Here is a 14268-nt window from a genome sequence, read left to right on the forward strand (position 1 = left end):
TCTGGTCAGTGTTGTAGTATATAGTTCTGGTCAGTGTTGTAGTGTATAGTTCTGGTCAGTGTTGTAGTATATAGTTCTGGTCAGTGTTGTAGTGTATAGTTCTGGTCAGTGTTGTAGTATATAGTTCTGGTCAGTGTTGTAGTATATAGTTCTGGTCAGTGTTGTAGTGTATAGTTCTGGTCAGTGTTGTAGTGTATAGTTCTGGTCAGTGTTGTAGTGTATAGTTCTGGTCAGTGTTGTAGTGTATAGTTCTGGTCAGTGTTGTAGTATATAGTTCTGGTCAGTGTTGTAGTATATAGTTCTGGTCAGTGTTGTAGTATATAGTTCTGGTCAGTGTGTAGTTCTTATAGTTCTGGTCAGTGTTGTAGTGTATAGTTCTGGTATATCTCAGTGTTGTAGTGTATAGTTCTGGTCAGTGTTGTAGTGTATAGTTCTGGTCAGTGTTGTAGTGTATAGTTCTGGTCAGTGTTGTAGTGTATAGTTCTGGTCAGTGTTGTAGTATATAGTTCTGGTCAGTGTTGTAGTATATAGTTCTGGTCAGTGTTGTAGTGTATAGTTCTGGTCAGTGTTGTAGTGTATAGTTCTGGTCAGTGTTGTAGTATATAGTTCTGGTCAGTGTTGTAGTGTATAGTTCTGGTCAGTGTTGTAGTATATAGTTCTGGTCAGTGTTGTAGTGTATAGTTCTGGTCAGTGTTGTAGTATAGTTCTGGTCAGTGTTGTAGTGTATAGTTCAGGTCAGTGTTGTAGTGTATAGTTCTGGTCAGTGTTGTAGTATATAGTTCTGGTCAGTGTTGTAGTGTATAGTTCTGGTTAGTGTTGTAGTGTATAGTTCTGGTCTGTGTTGTAGTATATAGTTCTGGTCAGTGTTGTAGTATATAGTTCTGGTCAGTGTTGTAGTGTATAGTTCAGGTCAGTGTTGTAGTGTATAGTTCTGGTCAGTGTTGTAGTATATAGTTCTGGTCAGTGTTGTAGTGTATAGTTCTGGTTAGTGTTGTAGTGTATAGTTCTGGTCTGTGTCTGACTGACTGTGTGTCTGGTCAAAGCTCTGCTGCGTTTAAATACCAGATGACAGAGTCACCAGACCAGATGAGACGGGTTTTAGAGGACATTTGAATCTGAAACACCCAGTTGAAGACAGGTCCTTTTAACCAGATCTGTCTGGCCAGTCAGAAACTACCCGGCCTCAACTCAGTGACAGGATCATTTCGCTGTAGTCTCTTCCTAGTCTCTGGTTTCTTTCAATGCTCAGTGACCTATAATTGTTTTTGCTCTGTGTTGCTGCTACACTTTGTACTACTAACATAGATATGGAACTCTCTTATTCACCAGCAATAGCTTGGTGTGTTTTCCTGTATGTTTTGTGCATCTGTGTGCATGTATGTGTATTCACGAGGGACTGAGTAATAGCTGTGTGTGTGAGTGAATGTGTTTTTGTTTGAATGTGTGTGTGTAAATGTACGTGTGTAAATGTGTGTGTGTGTGTGTGTGTGTGTGTGTGTGTGTGTGTGTGTGTGTGATCCCGCTGAGTGAGAATAATGGGAGGAAGAACTGGATTGTTGATCAGGAGGTAAGGTAGGCTCTAGGACCCAGAGGAACTAGGCTGAACACTGAGAGAGAGAGGGAGAGAGAAAGAGAGTGGGAGAGAGAGAGAACAGAGAAAAGAACAGGGATTGAGACGAGAGGAAGAGAGTGCAGGAGAGCGGGCGAGGAGAGTGCGTGTTCTGTTTTATGCGCACTTCTGACTGCTCTGGTTTGCTTGACAGTGTGTGTGTGTGTGTGTGTGTGTGTGTGTGTGTGTGTTTTTGAGTCCTGCGCTCAGCATACGGTAGGTGGAGATGACATGACTGCGCTTGAGAGGGAGAGAGGGAGGGACCTGTAAGGATTTCACACACACACACACACACACACACACACACACACACAAAGAGAAACACACACTTCCTCTTATTACAGACATTCCACCCACTCACCAACTCACTGACTCACTGACTCACTCACTGACTCGCTCACTCATTCACTGACTCACTGACTCACCGACTCACTCACTCGCTCACTCACTCACTCACTATCCCACTCACTCACTCACTCACTCACTCACTCACTCACTCACTCACTCACCGACTCACTCACTCACTCACTTACTCACTCACTTACTCACTCACTCACTCCCTCACTCACTCACTCACTCAGGCATTTCAATCAAATTCCTGCACTCACACTCGTCAACAGATAGGTAAAGACAGGGATTATCAGAGTGTGTGTGTGTGTGTGTGAGTGTGTAGGTATGTGTGTGTGGCACCGGGCAGACATAGTTATGGTGTTGCAGCAGGTGCTGATGGTTCTGCTCTTTACAGACGCGGTCAACAAGTATTCCTGAGGCCAGACGAGACCGCAGCTCTGACTGACCGACTACAGGTAAGATATACACTGTTTCTCTCTCGCTCTCTCACTCTCGCTCTCTCTCGCTTTCTCTCTCTCGCTCTCTCACTCTCGCTCTCTCTCTCTCGCTCTCTCGCTTTCTTCTCTCTCTCGCTCTCTCTCTCACGCTCTCTCGCTTTCTCTCTCTCTCACACTCTCGCACTCTCTCTCTCACACACACACTCTCTCTCTCTCTCTCTCATGCTCTCTCGCTCTCTCTCTCACGCTCTCTCGCTCTCTCTCTCTCACACACTCTCTCTCTCTCTCTCTCTCTCTCTCTCTCTCTCTCTCTCTCTCACGCTCTCTCTCTCTCTCTTTCTCTCTCTCTCTCTTTCTCTCTCTCTCTCTCTCTCTTTCTCATGCTCTCTCTCTCTCTCTCTCTCACACTCTCTCACTCTATCTCTACACAATGTGGAAATGAGATGTTTGCTGTTTATCTGTGGGCCAGCCTGATGTGTTGCCATTAGACAAGGAGAGACACAACATGAATAAGAGATGGAACATAAAAAGAGAGTGGGTGACAGGATATATACACTGGATATGTATTGTCCTCTTGGCACACTACCCCTTACTTTCTGTGTGTGTGTGTGTGTGCCTTTGTGTTGGGCTGTATTCAGATGTCCATACCTTCATACCGTGCCTGTGCCATCCTGAGATATCTACGGTGTTACCGGTGGTGCACGCAAAGGGCGATATAAAAGCCAGAAAAATGTCACATACCAGAATGCTAACAAGTGCTAAGGAACTAAGTTGCGCTACAGGAGTGACTCACCTCTAGAAGCAACCATTTTGTTCTTTGTAAACAAACATACGTGACTGTCTCAAACAGCTGTTGGGAAACTAGTACCGGTGAGCTTCATAATGAACAATATTGAACTCGGTCTGCTTCATCTATTACCTAGTTATGTATTTTTTATATATTTACAAGTACAACTATTCAAATGTAAAAATAAAAAGCGGTATTGACTGTATTGGAAAATCATACCGAGGATAATAGGTGTGTGTGGGTGTGGGGTTTTTGTGGGTGGGTGTGTGTGGGTGTGGGGTGGGTGGGTGGGTGGGTGGGTGGGTGTGGGTTTGTGGGTGGGTGGGTGTGGGTGTGGGGTGGGTGGGTGGGTGGGTGGGGGGTGTGTTTGTGGGTTTGTGGGGTGTGGGTGTGGGGTGGGTGTGTGTGTGGGTGTGTGGGTGTGTGTGTGGGTGGGTGGGTGTGTGGGTGTGGGAGGGCGTGGGTGTGCATGTCTATGTGTATATGTGGCACTGGGATGTGGTGGAGGGATTTAATGTAATTTGGCAGCGAGATGAAAATATGTTTGATAGACTGCCAGTTTGGTCATGTTCTCCACTGACCCCCCGCACACACACAGAACATACAGTATATGAATACAGTATATGAATACAGTATATGAATACAGTATATATATATATATATAAGTCTAACCAGCTACTGGGGATTGGTTCTTCATTTGACATTTAGCAGACACTCTTATCCACAGTGATTTACAGATGCAACTTGGGTTAATTACCTGCTCAGAGGCACATCGACAGATATTTCACCTTTCTCTCTCCCTCTCACCACCACCACCACCACCATCATCATCATCACTTCCACCTTCATCATCATCATCACCTCCAACTTCATCATCATCAATGGAACTCTGTTCTGTTGAAACAATCAGCCTCAATTTTTCTGAGTGCTGTTTGAGATATGTGTTCTGGAGAGCCCATCTGTCAGGTGTGTGTGTGTGTGTGTGTGTGTGTGTGTGTGTGTGTGTGTGTGTGTGTGTGTGTGTGTGTGTGTGTGTGTGTGTGTGTGTGTGTGTGTGTGTGTGTGTGTGTGTGTGTGTGTGTGTGTGTGTGTGTGTGTGTGTGTGTGTGAGAGAGAGTGAGACCCAATGAGGCAGCAAAATGCAGCAGGTTAATCCCCTGTCAGCTCCAGCAGAACAGATGTGGGGATTAATGTCCTAGAGAATGAGAGGGAGAGCAAGGGCACATCTGGTGTCAGTTCTATATTAAAAGTAAAACGTGTGTGTTTTTGTGTGCACTCTCTCTGTGTGTTAGTATGTTTGTTGGTATTAATGGGCAGAGGCAGTGTGTGTGACAGGCGTATTTCGCGGGCGCTCGTGGCGTTTTTTTCCATCTCCGTACCGGCTCTTCCCTCCTCATTCTCAATCGTCTGTCACTGCCGGCACCATCTCGCTATTCTTGTCGTTTAACATCACACTGTTCCTGTCGTTTGACAGAGCGTGTCTCCATCACGCGTTTCTTGTTGTTTAACAGTGATGATGCGTGCGGTTTGCCGGGCGGAGGGCAGCGCTAGGCAGCGGCTGAGGGAGGAGGTAGGTACACAAACACACACACAAACACACACATGATAAAAGTCTAAACCTTACTGATCTTGTTTACACACAATCTCTTTCTATATCTCTCTCTCTCCTTATTTCTATATAAATATCTGCTTCTTCTTCTCTTTCTCCTTATTTCTATATAAATATCTGCTTCTTCTTCTCTTTCTCCTTATTTCTACATAAATATCTGCTTCTTCTTCTCTTTCTCCTTATTTCTATATAAATATCTGCTTCTTCTTCTCTTTCTCCTTATTTCTATATAAATATCTGCTTCTTCTTCTCTTTCTCCTTATTTCTACATAAATATCTGCTTCTTCTTCTCTTTCTCCTTATTTCTACATAAATATCTGCTTCTTCTTCTCTTTCTCCTTATTTCTACATAAATATCTGCTTCTTCTTCTTTTTCTTATTTCTACATAAATATCTGCTTCTTCTTCTCCTTATTTCTACATAAATATCTGCTTCTTCTGATTTCTTGGTCCTTATTTCTACATAAATATCTGTTTCTTCTTTTTTCTCCTTATTTCTATATAAATTTCTGCTTCTTCTCTTTTCTACTTATTTTATATAAATATCTCTCTTCTTCTCTCTCCTTATTTCTACATAAATATCTGCTTCTTCTTCTCTGAGTGTCTCCTTATTTCTCATAAATATATATTTCTACATAAATATCTGCTTCTTCTTCTCTTTCTCCTTATTTCTATATAAATATCTGCTTCTTCTTCTTTTTCTCTTTATTTATATATAAATATCTGCTTCTTCTTCTCTTTCTCTTCATTTCAGTCTTTCTGAAGTTATCTGATTTGATTGGTTTCATGTGTCAGTAACTACTGTTAAAGGCCATTTAGAGTATTCAGTCTTTATCATTTCAGACAGTTCTGTCTCTTTGTCAGGAGCTATGTAGATAAGATACCTGATCTCTGTGACATCTCTGAATGAGTGTCTGACATCTCTGTGTGGGCGTTTGTGTGACATCTCTGAATTGTGTGGTATCTCTGAATGAGTGTGGACGTTTGTGTGACATCTCTGAATGAGTGTGTTTGTGTGACATCTCTGAATGAGTGTGGGCGTTTGTGTGGTATCTCTGAAATGAGTGTGGACGAATGAGTTGTTTGTGTGCATCTCTGAATGAGTGTGGGCGTTTGTGTGGTATCTCTGAATGAGTGTGGGCGTTTGTGTGGCATCTCTGAATGAGTGTGGGCGTTTGTGTGACATCTCTGAATGAGTGTGGGCGTTTGTGTGGTATCTCTGAATGAGTGTGGACGTTTGTGTGGTATCTCTGAATGAGTGTGGACGTTTGTGTGGTATCTCTGAATGAGTGTGGGCGTTTGTGTGGTATCTCTGAATGAGTGTGGACGTTTGTGTGGTATCTCTGTCTGAGTGTGGGCGTTTGTGTGGTATCTCTGAATGAGTGTGGACGTTTGTGTGGCATCTCTGAATGAGTGTGGACGTTTGTGTGGTATCTCTGAATGAGTGTGGGCGTTTGTGTGGTATCTCTGAATGAGTGTGGACGTTTGTGTGGCATCTCTGAATGAGTGTGGGCGTTTGTGTGACATCTCTGTATGAGTGTGGGCGTTTGTGTGGTATCTCTGAATGAGTGTGGACGTTTGTGTGACATCTCTGAATGAGTGTGGACGTTTGTGTGACATCTCTGAATGAGTGTGGACGTTTGTGTGGTATCTCTGAATGAGTGTGGACGTTTGTGTGACATCTCTGAATGAGTGTGGACGTTTGTGTGACATCTCTGAATGAGTGTGGACGTTTGTGTGGCATCTTATTCACACATAGTTGATTGACAGGCTCTTTGGCACTGGGTTGTGTTTGCTGAAGGAAACATCCGCCACCTCAAGCTTCTCTATCAGTTGGTACTGAAAGATGTTTAATTCAATTCAATTCAAAGGGCTTTACATTTTTCTCATTCTGAGGGTGTTTATTTCCCTTCAATTTAACCGTTTCAGACTATGACACACACACACACACACACATAATATGGCACATCAACACACATACACACACACATACATACACTATAGCACAACAACACTGAGACACACACATTATAGCACATCAACACACACACTATGGCACACCAACACTAATACACACACACATACAGTACACATTTACATTTACATTTAAGTCATTTAGCAGACGCTCTTACACACTTTTGCATTACATCAATGCTGCTCTCAAATGAGCTGCTCTGGTCAGTGTGTGTGTGTGTGGCTTGTGAATATATATATATATATATATATATATATATATATATATATATATATATATATATATATATATATATATATATATATATATATATATATATATATGTGTGTGTGTGTGTCTGTAAGGGTTATCCCCCTCATCATTATTACTTCTGAGCCTCAGTGTGGCCCAGATGGGCTACAGTAAACCACTCTAACCTGTGTGTGTGTGTGTGTGTGTGTGTGTGTGTGTGTGTGTGTGTGTGTGTGTGTGTGTGTGTGTGTGTGTCTGTGTGTCTGTGTGTCTGTGTGTGTGTGTGTGTGTGTGTGTGTGTGTGTCTGTGTGTGTGACTGTGTGTGCGTCCCGTATGTGTGCAGCACAGTGTGGCCCAGAGACATTAGCCATAATATTATGATGCAGAGGGCAGGAATACTGCTGGGAGAGGAAGGGACAGTGGGGGGCTTAGACAGCAGGGGGGCAGATGAACATAGAGGCAAAGTGAGAGAGATATTGGGACACAGGGAAAGCAAGAGAGATAACTCCTTGTATCACTCTCCCTCCTCCTTTCTGCCTCTGCCTCCTCTCTCCACCTCCTCTCTTCCCCCCATCTTTCCCTCCTCTCTCTGCCCCTCATTCCCTCCTGCCTCTTCCCCTCCTTCCCTCCTCTCTCTACCCCTTCTTTGCCCCCTCTATCTACCCCCTCTTTCCCCCTCTCTCTCCCCCCTTTTTCCCTACTTTCTCTCTCCCTCTCTCCCTCCTCTTTCCCTACTTTCTCTCCCCCTCTCTCCCTCCTCTTTCCCTACTTTCTCTCCCCCTCTCTCCCTCCTCTTTCCCTACTTTCTCTCCCCCTCTTTCCCTCATCTTTCCCTACTTTCTCTCCCCCTCTCTCCCTCCTCTTCCCTACTTTCTCTCCCCCTCTCTCCTTTCCTCTTCCCCTCCTCTTTCCCTACTTTCTCTCCCCCTCTTCCCTCATCTTTCCCTACTTTCTCTCCCCCTCTCTCCCTCCTCTTTCCCTACTTTCTCTCCCCCTCTCTCCCTCCTCTTTCCCTACTTTCTCTCCCCCTCTCTCTCCCTCCTCTTTCCCTACTTTCTCTCCCCCTCTCTCTCCCTCCTCTTTCCCTACTTTCTCTCCCTCCTCTTTCCCTACTCCCCCCCTCCTCTTTCCCTACTTTCTCTCCCCCTCTCTCTCCCTCCTCTTTCCCTACTTTCTCTCCCCCTCTCTCTCCCTCCTCTTTCCCTTCCCCTTCTTTGCTTTTTCTCTCCCTCCCCCTTTCCCTTTTTCTCTCCCCCTCTCTCTCCCCCCTCTTTCCCTCCTCTCTCTAACCCCTCTTTCACCCCTCTCTCTCCCCCTCTTTCCCTCCTCTCTCTAACCCCTCTTTCACCCCTCTCTCTACCCCCTCTTTCTCTCCCCTTCTTGTCATCCTCTCGTTTCCCCGTCTCTCCCACCTCTTTACCTTCTCTGTCTCCTGTACCTGTTGGCGTTGGAGCTTTACTGCGTTGGACAAATCTGTTGCATTATTTAACTGTAATATCTCTCTCTGTAACTGTCAGTTCCTCAATCCATTCATTATTACCAATACACACCTACAGTTACACTACAGTACATATTTATCTACAGTTATACAACAACATGGTTATCTACAGTTACACTACAACATGGTTATTTACAGTTATGCTACAGGAAACAACATAGTTATCTACAGTTATAATACAGTAAACAACATAGTTATCTACAGTTATTACTAATACAGTTATAAACAACATGGTTATCTAGTTATCTACAGTTATACTACAACATGGTTCTCTACAGTTATACTACAACAAGGTTCTCTACAGTTATAATACAACATGGTTATCTACAGTTATAATACAACATGGTTATCTACAGTTACACTACAACATGGTTATCTACAGTTATAATACAGTAAACAACATAGTTCTCTACAGTTATACTACAACATGGTTATCTACAGTTATACTACAACATGGTTCTCTACAGTTATACTACAACATGGTTCTCTACAGTTATACTACAACATGGTTCTCTACAGTTATACTACAACATGGTTCTCTACAGTTATAATACAGTAAACAACATGGTTCTCTACAGTTATACTACAACATGGTTATCTACAGTTATACTACAACATGGTTCTCTACAGTTATACCACAACATGGTTCTCTACAGTTATACTACAACATAGTTATCTACAGTTATACTACAACATGGTTCTCTACAGTTATAATACAGTAAACAACATCGTTCTCTACAGTTATACTACAACATGGTTCTCTACAGTTATAATACAGTACACAACATAGTTATCAACAGTTATACTACAACATGGTTCTCTACAGTTATAATACAGTAAACAACATGGTTCTCTACAGTTATACTACAACATGGTTCTCTACAGTTATACTACAACATGGTTCTCTACAGTTATAATACAGTAAACAACATGGTTCTCTACAGTTATACTACAACATGGTTCTCTACAGTTATACTACAACATAGTTATCTACAGTTATACTACAACATGGTTCTCTACAGTTATAATACAGTAAACAACATGGTTCTCTACAGTTATACTACAACATGGTTCTCTACAGTTATAATACAGTAAACAACATGGTTCTCTACTGTAACGACGTTCTTCTTTTGTCGAAAGAAAGTCGGACCGAAATGCAGCGTGTAGGTTACTCATGTTTATTTAGTGAAACAAACAAAACGAACTATACATGAATAACAAATAAATACAAAACAACAAACGGAACGTGAAACCTATTACAGCCTGACTGGTGAAACTAACACAGAGACAGGAACAATCACCCACGAAATGCAAAGCGAAAACCAGGCTACCTAAATACGGTTCCCAATCAGAGACAACGAGAATCACCTGACTCTGATTGAGAACCGCCTCAGGCAGCCAAACCTATTAAACACACACCCCCCTAATCAGCTACAATCCCAAATACTACAAACCCCAATAAGAAACTACAATACATAATAAACCCATGTCACACCCTGGTCTGACTAACTAATAAACTAAAACACAAAATACTAAGACCAAGGCGTGACATCTACAGTTATACTACAACATAGTCATCTACAGTTATACTACAGTAAACAACATGGTTATCTACAGTTATACTACAACATGGTTCTCTACAGTTATAATACAGTAAACAACATGGTTCTCTACAGTTATAATACAGTAAACAACATAGTTATCTACAGTTATAATACAGTAAACAACATGGTTCTCTACAGTTATACTACAACATGGTTATCTACAGTTATACTACAACATGGTTCTCTACAGTTATACTACAACATAGTCATCTACAGTTATACTACAGTAAACAACATGGTTATCTACAGTTATACTACAACATGGTTCTCTACAGTTATAATACAGTAAACAACATAGTTATCTACAGTTATACTACAACATGGTTATCTACAGTTATAATACAGTAAACAACATGGTTCTCTACAGTTATACTACAACATGGTTCTCTACAGTTATACTACAACATGGTTATCTACAGTTATACTACAACATGGTTATCTACAGTTATACTACAACATGGTTATCTACAGTTATAATACAGTAAACAACATGGTTATCTACAGTTATAATACAGTAAACAACATGGTTCTCTACAGTTATACTACAACATACAGTTATAACAACATGGTTATCTACAGTTACTACAACATGGTTCTCTACAGTTATACTACAACATGGTTCTCTACAGTTATACTACAACATGGTTATCTACAGTTATACTACAACATGGTTATCTACAGTTATACTACAACATGGTTCTCTACAGTTATACTACAACATGGTTCTTCCAGTTACACTACAACATGGTTCTCTACAGTTATACTACAACATAGTTATCTACAGTTATAATCCAGTAAACAACATGGTTCTCTACAGTTATACTACAACATGGTTATCTACAGTTACACTACAACATGGTTATTTACAGTTATGCTACAGGAAACAACATAGTTATCTACAGTTATAATACAGTAAACAACATAGTTATCTACAGTTATACTACAACATGGTTATCTACAGTTATACTACAACATGGTTCTCTACAGTTATACTACAACATGGTTCTCTACAGTTATACTACAACATGGTTCTCTACAGTTATACTACAACATAGTTATCTACAGTTATACTACAACATGGTTCTCTACAGTTATACTACAACATAGTTATCTACAGTTATAATACAGTAAACAACATGGTTCTCTACAGTTATACTACAACATGGTTATCTACAGTTATACTACAACATGGTTCTCTACAGTTATACTACAACATGGTTCTCTACAGTTATACTACAACATGGTTATCTACAGTTATACTACAACATGGTTCTCTACAGTTATACTACAACATAGTTATCTACAGTTATACTACAACATGGTTATCTACAGTTATACTACAACAAGGTTCTCTACAGTTATACTACAACATAGTTATCTACAGTTATACTACAACATGGTTATCTACAGTTATACTACAACATGGTTATCTACTCGTTATCTACGGTAGACTGCATGGTTATCTACTCTTTAACTACGGTAGACTGCATGGTTATCTACTCTTTAACTACGGTAGACTGCATGGTTATCTACTCATTAACTACGGTAGACTGCATGGTTATCTACTCATTAACTACGGTAGACTGCATGGTTATCTACTCATTAACTACGGTAGACTGCATGGTTAACTACTCTTTAACTATGGTAGACTGCATGGTTATCTACTCATTAACTACGGTAGACTGCATGGTTATCTACTCTTTAACTACGGTAGACTGCATGGTTATCTACTCTTTAACTACGGTAGACTGCATGGTTATCTACTCTTTAACTACGGTAGACTGCATGGTTATCTACTCTTTAACTACGGTAGACTGCATAGTTATCTAGTCTTTAACTACATAGACTGCATGGTTATCTACTCATTAACTACGGTAGACTGCATGGTTATCTACTCATTAACTACGGTAGACTGCATGGTTATCTACTCTTTAACTACGGTAGACTGCATGGTTATCTACTCTTTAACTACGTTAGCATGTTTTTTTATTTATAATATGTTTATTATTTTACAATAAAAAATCAAATAAAAAGACAGCAATACTAACAATGACATTCATTGTACTGTTGAATGGACGGCCAATTTAGAGGACAAAACAAGACTTAACTCACACAAACACAATAAAACTAAATCCTATTAGGTGGTACATGTATAAGAAGACAGCATATAGTCATTACAAGCAGTGTAGTTCAGCCAAAAATGAATGTTGAGTGGAGTACAGCACAGAGTAGCAGCAGATAAGTCAACCCACTTATGAAGCGGGACTAGACCATTTATCCAGTATCGGCTGCCATATTTTGTAAAACATTGGACTTCTATTGGAGGTATTGTATCGAATCTTTTCCATATGTATTACATTCCCTAAATCCCGTAACCACATTTCAAAGGCAGGTACAGTCTCCAGTTTCCAAAATTGCAATATGAGCCTTTTTGGCTAATAGAGTACAAAGAGAGACAGCTTTCCCTTCGTGGTTATTCCCATCAACTGTACCAAACAGAGCGGTCAATGGGTCTGGGGCTAGAACTCTATCAAAGGCTCTAGATAAGTAATAAAAATTAGAGCCCAGTAAGCATGTAACTTAGGACATGTCCAGAATAAGTGGGTCAACGTCCCTCATCCTGCTTGCACCTCTCACACAGTGGTGAGGTGTCCGGGAATATTTTATGCAGTTTTACTTTTGAGTAATGTAACCTTAAACTGTACAAGGTTGTGTCTGGCATTCACTGAACTGTGGTTTATATTCATGAGAGCTTCTACCCAGCCAGTCCTCATCTGAGATTTCTGAACCAAGTTCTTGTTCCCAAGCCCATTTAATGGTGTCTGTGGATACCTCTATGTGGGCCTGTAGCACATCATACAGTAGAGACTGGACCCTTTGAATGGGGTTTGACAAGTATCAAGCTATCTAATGTAGGACTATTTGGCTTCATGCCATACTGTGGGATATGTGTCCTTACGAAATTCCTGATTTGGAGGTATCTGAAAAAAAGAGTTGTTGGCATGTTAAACTTTCACTGTAATTGTTGAAATGAAGCTAACTGACCATCTATGTATAGATTACCACTTGTTGTGAGCCCTTCTCCCTCCACTGTGAAAAACACCACATCATCCAATGCAGGGTGGAAAGCATGATTCAGGCTGTCAATGTATACAGTGGGTATGTTAAGAAAATACCTCATCTGATTCCAGATCCTAAGCGTATGACAAATGACTGGGTTAGAGTCATAAGTGGATTTTTTCACATATGATGGGCTATTAACAAGTGCAGGGAGTGAGGAACGTTGACAGGAGGCCTGCTCAATCAAAAGCCATGCAGGCATATCCTTCTGTCTCATCGCAGGTAAACTTTCCCTCCAGAAAGACACAAATGTTCAGATTAGCAGCCCAATAATACAGTTTAAAGTGAGGAAGGCCAAAGCCCCCTCTATTTTGTACTTGCATAAATGCTTCTTTGAGATTCTGGCTGCCTTTGTTATCCCATAAAAATGGAATTACTATTGAATCCAGTTTCTTAAAAATAGCTTTGTGGTTTGAAATTGGGTAGACATTGGAAGAGGTAAAGAAACCTGGCACGACAAACCATTTTAATAGCGTTTATACGACCAACCAAGAGTTTTCCAAAATTCTATATTTTGTTTAAGCTGATATATTTTCATGTCCCAATTCGCTTTCAATAACTGATCAAGGTCTCTTGTCACTACAATGCAAAGGCTTGTGAACTTGTCCATCACTGTTCTAAACGGTAGATTGCAGAATTCTATTACATATCCATCGGGCCCAGGGGCCTTGCTGTTTGGAAATTGTGCTATCGCTGTGTTAATTTCCCTAAAGTTATCCCTGCATCGAGTGCAGAAGCTGCCCCCCTGTCTAGTTTAGGAAGTTCACATTCAGCGAGAAAGCGTTCCATAGTTTTGTGATCAGTAGCATTGCATTTGATTGGCATAGCACTGAGTAAAACTATCCAAAGCATTTATTAATATCCTGCGGATCTGTTACTCTTTACCCTTCTTGTCTTTTATTTTGTGAATAGCTCTAGATGCCTGTACATGCCTTAGCTGTCTTGCTCATAATTTATGTGGTTTGTCACCCAGTTCAAAATAACTTTGTTGCGTTCTAGCGCGTAAAGAGCCCACCCGTTTCGAAAGGATGATATTGTATTCATATT

At 41.0% G+C, this 14268-nt stretch overlaps 1 protein-coding gene across 1 annotated transcript in view; it reads left to right on the top strand.

Annotated features, from left to right (window-relative positions):
* The first annotated feature begins 1593 nt into the window (after nt 1–1593).
* LOC135553157 (cGMP-dependent 3',5'-cyclic phosphodiesterase-like) overlaps nt 1594–14268 on the top strand; it is a 180659-nt gene continuing 167984 nt past the window's right edge. Inside the window, exons 1-3 of the mRNA XM_064985314.1 lie at nt 1594–1712; nt 2355–2415; nt 4696–4754. Of these exons, the coding sequence (XP_064841386.1) occupies nt 4698–4754 (57 nt within the window). The 5' untranslated portion in view covers nt 1594–1712; nt 2355–2415; nt 4696–4697. The remainder of the gene's footprint in view (nt 1713–2354; nt 2416–4695; nt 4755–14268) is intronic.

The sequence above is a fragment of the Oncorhynchus masou genome, chromosome 13 (assembly GCF_036934945.1).
Source record: "Oncorhynchus masou masou isolate Uvic2021 chromosome 13, UVic_Omas_1.1, whole genome shotgun sequence".
NCBI classification, from domain to species: domain Eukaryota; kingdom Metazoa; phylum Chordata; class Actinopteri; order Salmoniformes; family Salmonidae; genus Oncorhynchus; species Oncorhynchus masou.